This window comes from Curcuma longa, chromosome 5 (assembly GCF_044706935.1).
Source record: "Curcuma longa cultivar G26 ecotype Majalengka, Jawa Barat chromosome 5, ITB_CL_G26_1.1, whole genome shotgun sequence".
NCBI lineage: Eukaryota > Viridiplantae > Streptophyta > Magnoliopsida > Zingiberales > Zingiberaceae > Curcuma > Curcuma longa.
In genome coordinates, this window is record NC_133865.1 from 7,920,388 (window position 1) to 7,931,551 (window position 11,164).

The following is an 11,164-nucleotide window of genomic DNA, read 5'->3' on the forward strand; positions in this document are numbered from 1 at the left end:
TTTATAATTTACCTGAATTTCAAAAATAAAATGTGTCAAGTTAATTTTTTTTATAATCTAGGTGTTTAGATTTTATTTGATTAATTTTAGAGGTATATGGTCTTTTCTTTTGGTTCATCAAACTTAATTCGGGAAGAAAAAAAATGCTGTTTTATGTAATTTTGAGTGAAAAAAAAAATCACTCAAAATTAATCGGTCACTAATTTACAAATTTATTTTTTTTATAAAAAAGTTATATTAAATAAATGAAGAAAAATACTTTGACGTCCATACGATTTATCCCTTCCCTAATCCTTACTACCATATGAGAATGCAAACAAAGTCCTTACTCCCATATGAGAATGTAAAATAAAACTGCGTATAATTAATCCATCCGATTCTTCCCCAGAACTGCATTTGACTGTCCTTTTATTTGTCTCAAAATCCACTTGATCACAGTTTCAACTTGAGAAGCTTAACACGCCTTATATGGTAAAAAAAACAGATGTCCAAAATTGACATTTGCATGCATAGTTGTACAGATAGAGCAACGAACTAATTATGAAACTGTAACATTTAATTTAATACTTTAAGCACCAGTTGACTGTGATATTTACATCTGACCGTATATAACACAGTAACTGCAAGATCCAAGGATGGGCACCTCAACGTACATAAAACAAGTAGCAAGATTGCATATCAATTACAAACAGGGCGATACACGATAACATACCCTACATAGTCTCGTCTTCGTGGTGGAGATACAAGCCGAACCCAAACCGAGCGCAGGCCTTGCAGAAGGCTAGTTCTTCAGCTGCAGCAACTGGGTCCTTAAACTGCTCGTCATTCAGAGAAACAGTCCCAGTAGAGTCGCGGTGTGCCTGCCGCAATTTTACAAATTTAGCTTTAATGCATGTGAGAATTCTGACAGTTTCAACAAGGAACCATTTCGATCATTTTGCTTTTATCCTACAGAGTATGCATCCTTCCATTCATCTTCTAAACCATGCTCATTGATTGTTGCAAATTTTGGTCAGTTCGCTTGGCCAAGTGCTTTGGACTGGTAAGTTTCCAAAATTCGGTAATTTAATGGAAAAGCAAAGAAAATAGCATGACCAAATAGGTTCTGATAATTTGCGGAGAGATGGTATTAAGTTTGATAGAATTGACCAACCTTTGACATACAACAGATAGATGATATTAAGTTTCAGAAGTTCTGCAGGTTTGAGATTAAATTTGAGTGTCTTTAATCTCGCTCAAACTAAATTGTAAGTCATAAGAAGAATAATGCATTAAACATTTTCCTGGCATATGAAGTTAGAATGAGGGATAAGAACATGAGATTTTCTTAATTCAGGCAAGGAAATTATTAAGATTATGCCATTTGCCACTTAAAACCATCAAGAGATCCTCTACTGCCAGTAGTGAACAGAGAGGTCTATGGTATTATAGAATATTGAAAATTCTTTTCATTTGATTCTTTCTTCCTGTCGAATTCTCTAAATTCCCCTCATTCCCTATGTTTCATATCCCCCCTACCATGGTATACATTAAACAAGGCCATATCATTGTGTTTAACAGTAGGGAAGAACTATAGGGGCAAGGAAAGAATTCATGAACGAAAGTAAGAAAATCTTCCAAAAGTGAGTTGAGAAGATAAAAAGAATTTAAAAATTAATAAGATTTAGACCAATCAGCTAGGTTGCTTGTCATTTCAGCCATTCTTGCCCAATTAGGATGCTACAAGTAGGGCTGAAGTTTCACCAGATTTCCTCCCCCTTCTGCTGCATTACATTACAACTAAATCGGGGACCTCCTTTTGTTTTGTCCTAGTCTTCTCTTTTTTTGCTTGTTTCAACCCAGTAAGCAGCACTAAAGGAACGATAGATAATAAATCCAGTAAACAGGAATACATTAACCATAGAAAATATGATGATATTTTTCAGAGCAGTTAAGTGGGTTGACATTTGACCCAGCAACTCAACAACAATAAAAAGCAGCATAAGAAGCTCATATTCGATATCCAAGCATTCAATACTTCAATCAAATTGACATAAATAAAGGAAGAAAGCTATGAAATGGAAATAGTTACATAAGCAAGTACCTCGCCATCCAATCCTCGTATAGTGATGCGGTACACCACAGTCACATTTCCATCTGAGAATATAATATCACGAACTTCCCCACACCAGCCTTGGGATGAACAAAAAAACACCATATTGAATGAAATTCAAAACGTTATAAGACTGGCACCAAACTGAGACAAACATATTCCAGCTACAACTTAACTAATACATAAGCAAATATAAAAAAATATACAGGAGTTGCTATTTAAAAGAAAAGAATATATATCTTTACCAAATGTGTCTACTAGTTGTTTAAGGCCAAAAAGAATTATATGAAAAATCCTAAGTCTTAACTATTTAGGTCGAATACATACATCATCTTTTTGTTTACGTACGTTTAAGGCCAACAATGCAGGAGTTGCTACTAAAAAAAAAGAATTTTTCTCTGTGTTAAGCATGTCTTATAGTTGTAATTATAGAACTTAGGCTGCTACATGTTTTGTTTCTCTGCCTGTGAACTGTCAGTATGATTTTATCCTTCCTTGATAATACCAAGTCATAAGTATATCGGATGTGATTTCTCTTCTTAGCTACAAACAAATTGTGAAAATTATTTACAATGGAAAATTAGAAGATAGATGTAGATTGCTCCATAGGAAAAGGAAAAAAAGGTAATGAGTAAATGGTGGAAATCATGAATGGGATGTAAACAAATTCACTTGCGGTGTTTGAGTTTTACTAAAACAATCAAATTGCTGAAAGTTTGTTAAACACATACGCCTTAATGAGAGTTCTGAGACAATATATAAAAACAACAAGTTCAAATTATTCGCAATCAGCTGTGGCTATATGGAGCTTATCTCGGCTATTCACATTGAGCTCTAATCTTTAGGTAAAGCCATCTAATGTCTCCTACACAACACACATCTTACTGTAAATTATACAAATATTGTAACTGGGGATCTAAATGTCGATGAACATATCCATACAAAATCTTAGTTCAAGAAATCAAGACAGTATTATAAAACTTCAAAGTTGTACTCTACAAACATGTTGGAATAACACAGAATAGTGTTGTGCAACTGTTGAAAAAAAAAGCAGTACTCCAGTGGCAGGAATATCTCATGCACATTATCAAGCATAAATAGATCAATGAGAAAGAAACTTTAAAATAGTACATATTTGCAAGTAACCTAGAAAAGAGAAAGAATAAACAAACTTTGACAAAGTAAGAAAGACCCACCTGGGGCATAGAAGCTCAGCATTCTATTAGCATGGTACCTAAGAAAAAAATCATCACCAGCAGTAACCCAGTTAGCATGTCAGAACCAACTTGTAGTTATGCCAAAAAGGTCCTAATGAAAACGGAATTAATATGAAAATAAAATGTGTAAACAAAATTTACAAATCAATAGCATACAATATCACAAAGATTTTAGTAATAAAAATAAATTGTGAACAGAAATGAGCGGTGGAATCATGTGAAGTATATCCAAAGCACCAATTTGATTACTTAGATTCTTTTTGGCTTTTCTTTATGTCTAACAAGCCATAGATCAGTTAAAAATATCCAGATTAATGACGACGCATTGTTGAAATTATGAGTAAAGGTTGTGTAACATGCTAGGAGTCTGTTTGATAAAATACGGAACCAATTGTTCAAAAAAATAAGAAGGATAATATGCATTTAAACATAAAAAACTTTGATAACATGAAACTCATTTAGAACATGAAAAGATGATGGTAAATATGATGCAGAAAAGATCATTTTATAAAATTTGTCACTACAATTTATGAGAAGAAGTCCTGCTTTATGGCATCCTCTATCAATTATAGTGCATGATTGTCTTCAAACTTTATGAACATTAGCTTTTGTCATGTTCAGAAGTTAATTTGTAATCAGACACTTATATTTGTATTGAAAAAACAGAGATATTTATTTCCTTACACATCCAATTGTGAAAATTCTTTTACGAGTCCCAGATAATTCAAATTATTAGCAAAGCAGATTTTTTAAAAACATTAAGCAGTAATCTCACTGCATAGCATATGCTGCATGAAGGAGCACATATGGTTCATATTAACTGAACAAAGAGAGGGTGATTGAAATGGAGAAGAACTGAGAGATCATCGTGTGCCCTTTAGATTAAAACAGAAAAATTACAAGGTTCCGGTACAAGTTGTCAGACTTTGCTGATAGCGTTTGTACTTAGATAACAATGTATAAAAAACAAAAGAAAAAAGAGATGAGGTACAAGAAGAGATCACTGTAGAAGAGAATGGGGAGAAATTGAACAAAGGAGGATAAAGCGAGTCGCTGCAGAGGCAGCATGGGGATAAATTGAATTTATTGGAACATTAAGAGAAAAAAGAACAAAGGAGGGCAGAGATGAGGTACAAAAAGAGATCAGGTGTAGAAAAGGATCATGAATGCTACAGAGAGAACACATAAAAGATCCAAAGTGTTCATCAATTATTGCGATATCATTTCCTTATAAAGGACGGCCCAGGCTCCTGCTTAATTTGATTTTTGAGTAGGAAAAGGAGAATTACTGAATGATAATCAAAATTGGAGGAAAAATGATAATCTGATATGATTGCACAAACAAATATCGCTAAAATTGTAGCTTCATTATGCCACATGGATTCAAGCCAATTCTGAGGAAAACTATAATCCAATCCAAAAGTTTGTAGCTAGGAGCAATTCAAACGCCAACTAGGCTATCACTCAAAAGTGGCCAAAATAATCAACTCTGGCACTGCAAATAGGCACAGTTTGCGGAACCTATAGTATCAAAGATCTTATCGGAGAAGAACCCTCTGACAGTTGACTTTACAATAGGCACGTACCGAACTTCATACTCATAGTCAACGATGGCCGTTCGCATCGAAGTTCGACTAAATCTGAGTAAGATCTGTCCTAAATTCCAACGAAATTCGAAAATCCACCAAAAGAAATACTTCCAGCGGACAATGAATCGAATGGAAAGGCGAAGAAGGGTCGACGGGTACCAAGGAATGGAATTATCGTCGCGGTTGATGATGTTGTCAGGCACTCTCTTGTTGAGGTCCCGGAGGATCTCCTTGAGCGGGCGACAGAAGGAGGGCGCCAGGTCGAGAGGCACCACGTAGTTGGAGTTCGGCACCCCACCAGCGCCGCTCTTCTTCGCGGCGTTCCCCGGAGCCCCGGGGCCCTTCTCCAGGGCCGACACGACCAGCGGCATCACGGACACCCTAGCCCTTCGCCCAGCCGCCGAAAAGAGGGTCCGTGCGTCCCTCCTGATCGCCGGAAAGGCCGATTGAGCAAGGAAGAGGGAGGTTTCCATCCCGAGGGAGGCGGATCTCGAACCCTCTCGCACACAGGCGGTCAGCAGAAGCGGCGCACGGCGGGCGACTTCGACTCCGCCTCCTCCAACTCCCCGATCGAACCCAAGAAAATGGGACAACTTTGCCCTCCTGAAATAGCAAAAGACAACTCCACTTTCTCCGAGTCGCAGCCGTATATATAGATATAATTTATTTATATAATAATAATTAAAAACTGAAATGTTCTTTATGTTATTACAAATGATTAAATTATATGGATAAAATAAAAATATTCTAAACACAATCAGAAATGTTCTCCATTGAAATCAGAAATTAAGTTTAATTGAGTGGAAAATTAGGAAATAAAGAGAGAATAGATTACTTTTTCTTGTTAGTTGGTCTTCAATAAATTAGAAATATAATTTATCCATATTTAAAAATTAAAGTACATTTCATATTTATTTTTAATTAAAAAGATATTCCATCACACTATTCTATCGTATATATTTACTTAAATATCCTTTAATATTATTCAATATTAATATCTTCCATTTAAATCTTAAATTTGTCAAACATATTTTAACAATAACGATTTTATAACTATTACAATGTTAATAAAAATTTAACTACTATAATATGAATAAAAATTTATGTTGTAACAATTATAAAATTGTAACTACTATAATATAAATCTATTTAAAAATATTTACATTATAACAGTTATAATTTTTAAATATTACAATATAAATTTAACTTTAAATTTACATCGATTCAAAAATTACAATTTAAAATATAGATAAAAAATAATAGTATTGAACAATGATAACATAGAGTATTTAAGTAATTGTACATTATTAAATTATCAAGAGACGTTCTTTTCACAAAAATAAATATAAGATGAATTTTTGCCAAATTATCTTTTTCCTAGTCAATTCTTTCTGCTCAAATGTAATCAGTCTTAGACAGCATCACTGTCATTTTCAACAGTGCATTAGTTTATTATCATTTATATAAACACCAAATCATTGTGCAATAATAAATTCTCACAGTTATGTGGCTCTAATATTCTTGGCTCTTTTTTTTTTTAAGAATAAGAAAATAAGAAGAGTTGAGTGAACAAGCATGTTCATGATCTAGTTCAGCTTACTCTGTCTGCCATAAGTATATGCATCCTTGGAGGTGTTCCTGCAAATTAAACTATTAGCATATAGAAATATCTCTTAGTTTCTGAGGGAATGTTGATAGGAATGAACAAAGCAACTGTTGGTAGTTATTGTTAATTTGATCATGGCTCAATTACCAAAAATCTGGAAACCAATTAATTCTATGAAACGACCCAATTAATTTGATCAATATGTAAATGAATGATCAAATTACACATGATGACTATGATTTAGTGGTTAGCCTCACTGGTGTGGCCATGAAAACTCAAGTTCGATTCCCAGCAGCAACTTATATTAGCTCAATTAAAAGTATGAAAGCCCGCCCAAAATATGTTCTTATATAAGTGGCTGTTAGGAATCAAACCTGGATTTCCAGAGCCAGGAGGCTAACCATTAAATCACAGCCATCATATGTCATTGGATCAGAATCGAATTAATTGGGCTTACAGATTTTTAGTAATTGAGCAATGATTAAATTAACAATAACTGCCAACAGCAAGGGTAGAAGAACTGAACCTGACAGAAATTTAATCACAAATTCTCCCTACTGAACCTAATGGAAGTTCAATCACGAATTCTCTCTGCTGAACCTGATGGAAATTTAATAGACCTAATAGAATTAGTCATCACAGATTCATTATGGGGCAGCTCTCAACAGCTAGGACTACAATAGTGCAAACAGAGTTCTCAGTGCCCTAAAGCTAAAATTGTTTTTACTTCTTTCATGTAGTCATGGTTAGTATGGCCGTGAAGCTCCGGCTTAGATTCTTGCTCAGGCATTTCATGGGCAGCATGTGGGAGCTGGTCGACGATCGTTGATTCCTTGTGAGATGGTAGTTTGCCATGGGAATCGGAGATCGAAGGAGAATCACATGGCTTAATTGCTTTTTCTTCCAAGGACTTAGTTGTACCATCTTGCTTCTGTTGCTCTTCAATGATCTTCTGGAGATATCTCCCTTGCGCCTCAATTCGAAGCTGCAATTGCCTTTGTACCTGAATGATGCACAAGAATGAGGGAGCCAAAAGTATCACATGTATTCAGCTTGAAAATCCCTCACTAATCAGTGTGTCGGACGGCAGATGAAGTTTCATATGATGTCTGCTTAAATAAAGCTAGCAATTACATATCCTATAGTCATCTGAAATGAGTTTTTCTCTTTGATGCATGAAGTAAACCATGTTTTGCATCAACCATGAAAGGCTCATAACTCAAATGGAAGAAGTTGCTAATGGATTATCTATTCTTACCATTCATGCTAATGCAGGAGAAGAATGAGTCTGGTAATGAATAAGGACTGTCATGACACCGACTAGACCATCTCCAACTCCAAGAGTCATAAAGATGGTATTCTTTTTGGCACTAATTTCTTCCAAGTTTTCAGGGGAAATTTTTGCAGTGTCCATAAAGAAAGACTAATGACCAATGAAACACACCTCAAGCTGTTCATGAAGCCTTTTTTGCACTTCTATTTGCATCTTCAGAGCATCATTCAACTGTGTACCTCTGGAAGAAAAACAAGTAGATTAAGATGCATGTAACCCACACCGGAAATAACTAGTAATTAAATATTTATTAAGTTTAATTGCCAAAAGCAGTATGCAAGTCCAATCATGTCTTAAGTAGCCAAATGACAAAACACACACAAAAAACACAGGATGGAAAATAATCATCTTACAGTAAGTAGTAGCAAAGATTCTTTTTAGCAGGAAATTTCAATGTTTAGTAAGTGTAACTAAGGAACCTTTTTCCAGCAAGAGAAAAGTTCTCTATACGGTCCAAGACAACATATTGGACAAAGCAGAACAGGATGCTAATCTGATGCAGGATATTTCATGGAGAACAAGGGATAGGGTTAAGTTAGTAGGATTAATAATCTTAAAAATTAAGAGAAGCAAGAAGACAACCAAGACAATCATTGCAAGCAATTATTGCATTTAGGAGAAGGCAGTCACACTAAATCAAAAGCAAATTTCAAAATCATTCTTTCACCTCCTTTCAATTAATCTAGTTTGACTTCTAAACAACAATCTGAGGAAAGGAAAGAAAGAAAAAAGAAATGTTTTCTAGTACCACCACTAAGAAAGGATTGTAGTAAGAAAAAGATGGCATGTGAACATGGGGTGGAATAAGAATTTTTCCTCAGATTAACACTACAGACATGAATGACAAACAATCTATATATGTATGATGCTCGATGGGTCTTAGCGTTGTGATGTATCCATTGAGAGTAGAGGGTTACTGAACTAGCTTCTATCAGGAGATTGTAGGAGTGAAGACTAATTGAAACTCTATGCAATTTGATGAACTAAAAAGTGTATGAATCCAAAGCAATTTCTATATACCAACCTGATTTTACTGGTGTACCTGACCTACGTCTATGCATGCCCTGCACTCCTTGTGAAAAGGGAAAGAACCATCTTATGTATTTCTTATAACGTGATAGTATGTCTCCATACAAACCTCCTATGTATGCATCCATGTTGAACCAAATTGTGTATCTCTTGTTTGTTCTTGATCTGTTGATTTTGTGTTTTCACTTCTTCATGCTTTCATGTACTTGTTATTTCTTGCAATGCTAAGAGGGTGCTCGACTCTAACATCTACACAGTTTTTCTTCGGGTTAATATTTGCATACCTAACAGTAAAAGTTCTTGTAGATAATTGATCCTTCAATATACATACTAGGCATCACACCTACAGTTACCTAATTAAGTAATATAGACCACACATCAATTGTGCTTTACTAGAAAACTAGGGGACCAGGAAAAGAAATTCCTGTTGGACCACTAGAACAACTAAATATAGACCAATACATTAAATATAGAACCTTGCAGATCAAATAATACAAGATAATTTACCAGCCTAACTCAAATAATCAACATAAGCTTTTGTCTAACGGAATGGAAAAGACTAACTTACAGTAGATAAAGATTAGACTCCTAATATTTACTCATCTTTCAATTTAAATCTCCTTGTTACAATATTTTTTGAACCTTTGTGGCATGGAATTTGCATCAAAGGCAAAGGACAAGAATGCTAACACTAACATATTAAAGAGACCACTTACGGTGTAGAGTCCACATCAGAGAGTGGACAGCCAGAATCTTTCTTGTCTTCTTTAGAACCTATGACCATCATTCATCCTGAACTTAATTCCCAACAAAGAGATATTTCCAGCAACAGATGTTGCATAAAATATATATATATTAAAAAAAAACAATACTGAAGAGCCCTCTAAGCATAAATAAAGAACAGAATTAACTTTTACCCTCAATTGGCAATTCTGGTAAATACTTTGCAAGACGGTACTTCTGCAAAATTGAATTAAAGATAGCATAGAATTATGAAATACAAAAACTCCTGTTAGAAGGAACAATGCATACCTGGAGATGACTCTTCACATGGTATATGGTGATTCCTGGTACACCCATTACTCTTAAAACACCTTTTGGTGTTGCTCCTGTATCATTACTTAGTATATAGATTATAAGCAGTGATAAATTGTTGCAACGTAAAAATTGGCTGAGAGAAACATATTTGAGCTAAACAGCTGGGAAAAAAAAAGAACCAAAGAGAATCTCACTATCTGGTCCACCGAGTTGAGCGATTGCATCAACAAAGCGGCTATGAAGATCTGAAGTCCATCTCAACCTTTGTTTTCCACTCACTCCAGGAATACCAGAAGTGTTTGAAGTTGGACAACTTGAAAATCCAGCATTGCCACCTTGCTTAGTGCCTTGGCCATTGATTGAAGTCATCGGAACAGCTGGAAACGTTGGCATGATATAGCTGCAACTTAAAGCAAGAGAAAAAATAATGATTTTTTTCATCATAAATGATGATCAGGCCTTCAGCAAGACTCTGACCTTATTTGGGTGCCAGGAGAATTATTTGGCCAATTATATATCACAAAACAAACAAACACACAAAAAAACTACAATAACATATTTCTAGATCTGTCTGCTTGTACAGGGAGAGGCGAAGAGAAAGAAAAAAATAATCTCCGAAAATAGATCGTATGACTATGATTAAATACTCCCTAGAGAAAGATTTCTATGTAAAAAGGAAAATATCGCTCAAAAATCAAACAAGAAACAGAGGGAAGGCATACCTTTTGAAACGGAGAATTTCGTAGCAAAATCACGTCTTTGGAAACAGAAACCACCACCTAAACTTCTTCCCAGGCGGCTCGGCTTTGAGAGAGGGAGGAAGGCGGCAAATTGGCGCGGAGCAGATGGGGCGGAGGCAGAGCCAGGAAAGGAAATCGGGGGGACCAAGGCATCGAACTGGAAAGGAGAGTCAGCAGCGAGCCCCGGAACTGGGAAGAGTAGGTGAGGAAGGATTCAAAGGAGACGGGTGGAATCCCCGCGGAGAGATGGCAGATGAGAAATCGAGAGGAGCGGAGAGGAGGGAAACGAGATCCGCCATGGCTACTGCTTGCGACTGCCACTGCTACTTGTAGGGTTGGGATTCTGGAGGAGGAAGGAATCCAATGGCCGTGGGGCTGCCTGCTTGTTCGACGATAATAGCAACAATCTCGGTGAGCTGGCAGATCCCGCTTTGTCAGCCAAGCGGGGCCTCCGTCCACGTGGCTACGACCAACTGGAAGAATTTCTATAAAAGATAATTCTTTATAAAAAATTAAATAT

At 35.7% G+C, this 11,164-nt stretch overlaps 2 protein-coding genes across 3 annotated transcripts; both read right to left on the minus strand.

Annotated features, from left to right (window-relative positions):
• Nucleotides 1–535: 535 nt before the first annotated feature.
• On the minus strand, nt 536–5,512 carry LOC141829716 (DNA repair RAD52-like protein 2, chloroplastic). Its single transcript, XM_074717244.1, has 4 exons — nt 5,058–5,512; nt 3,289–3,326; nt 2,084–2,172; nt 536–860 (listed from the first exon to the last, which is right to left on the minus strand). Exons 1-4 carry the CDS (start codon nt 5,369–5,371, stop codon nt 714–716), a joined length of 588 nt encoding a protein of 195 aa, XP_074573345.1. The 5' UTR covers nt 5,372–5,512; the 3' UTR covers nt 536–713.
• Nucleotides 5,513–6,990: 1,478 nt separating this feature from the next.
• LOC141830114 (myb family transcription factor PHL7-like) lies at nt 6,991–10,989 on the minus strand. 2 transcript variants are annotated; one of them, XM_074717603.1, is made up of 7 exons: nt 10,627–10,989; nt 10,099–10,310; nt 9,899–9,975; nt 9,784–9,826; nt 9,583–9,640; nt 7,949–8,018; nt 6,991–7,507 (listed from the first exon to the last, which is right to left on the minus strand). In XM_074717603.1, the coding sequence occupies exons 2-7, from the start codon at nt 10,295–10,297 to the stop codon at nt 7,202–7,204; spliced, it is 753 nt and encodes a 250-aa protein (XP_074573704.1). In that variant the 5' UTR covers nt 10,298–10,310; nt 10,627–10,989; the 3' UTR covers nt 6,991–7,201. The 2 variants fall into 2 exon arrangements, with proteins under 2 accessions (XP_074573704.1, XP_074573703.1); XM_074717602.1 differs by having other exon boundaries at nt 6,992–7,507; nt 10,099–10,304; nt 10,627–10,987.
• Between the last annotated feature and the right edge of the window lie 175 nt (nt 10,990–11,164).

Bases quoted from the DNA above. Each gene is read 5' to 3' on its own strand.
- LOC141829716 (XM_074717244.1), bottom strand. From the start codon at position 5,371: ATGGAAACCTCCCTCTTCCTTGCTCAATCGGCCTTTCCGGCGATCAGG. The intron at 3,327-5,057 runs GTACCCGTCGAC...TTTTTTTCTTAG, and splicing joins GACGATAATTCCATTCCTTG to GTACCATGCTAATAGAATGC. The intron at 2,173-3,288 runs GTGGGTCTTTCT...GTTCATCCCAAG, and splicing joins GCTGAGCTTCTATGCCCCAG to GCTGGTGTGGGGAAGTTCGT.
- LOC141830114 (XM_074717603.1), bottom strand. From the start codon at position 10,297: ATGCCAACGTTTCCAGCTGTTCCGATGACTTCAATCAATGGCCAAGGC. The intron at 9,827-9,898 runs GTATGCATTGTT...TCAATTTTGCAG, and splicing joins ATGTGAAGAGTCATCTCCAG to AAGTACCGTCTTGCAAAGTA. The intron at 9,641-9,783 runs GTAAAAGTTAAT...TGATGGTCATAG, and splicing joins ACCAGAATTGCCAATTGAGG to GTTCTAAAGAAGACAAGAAA.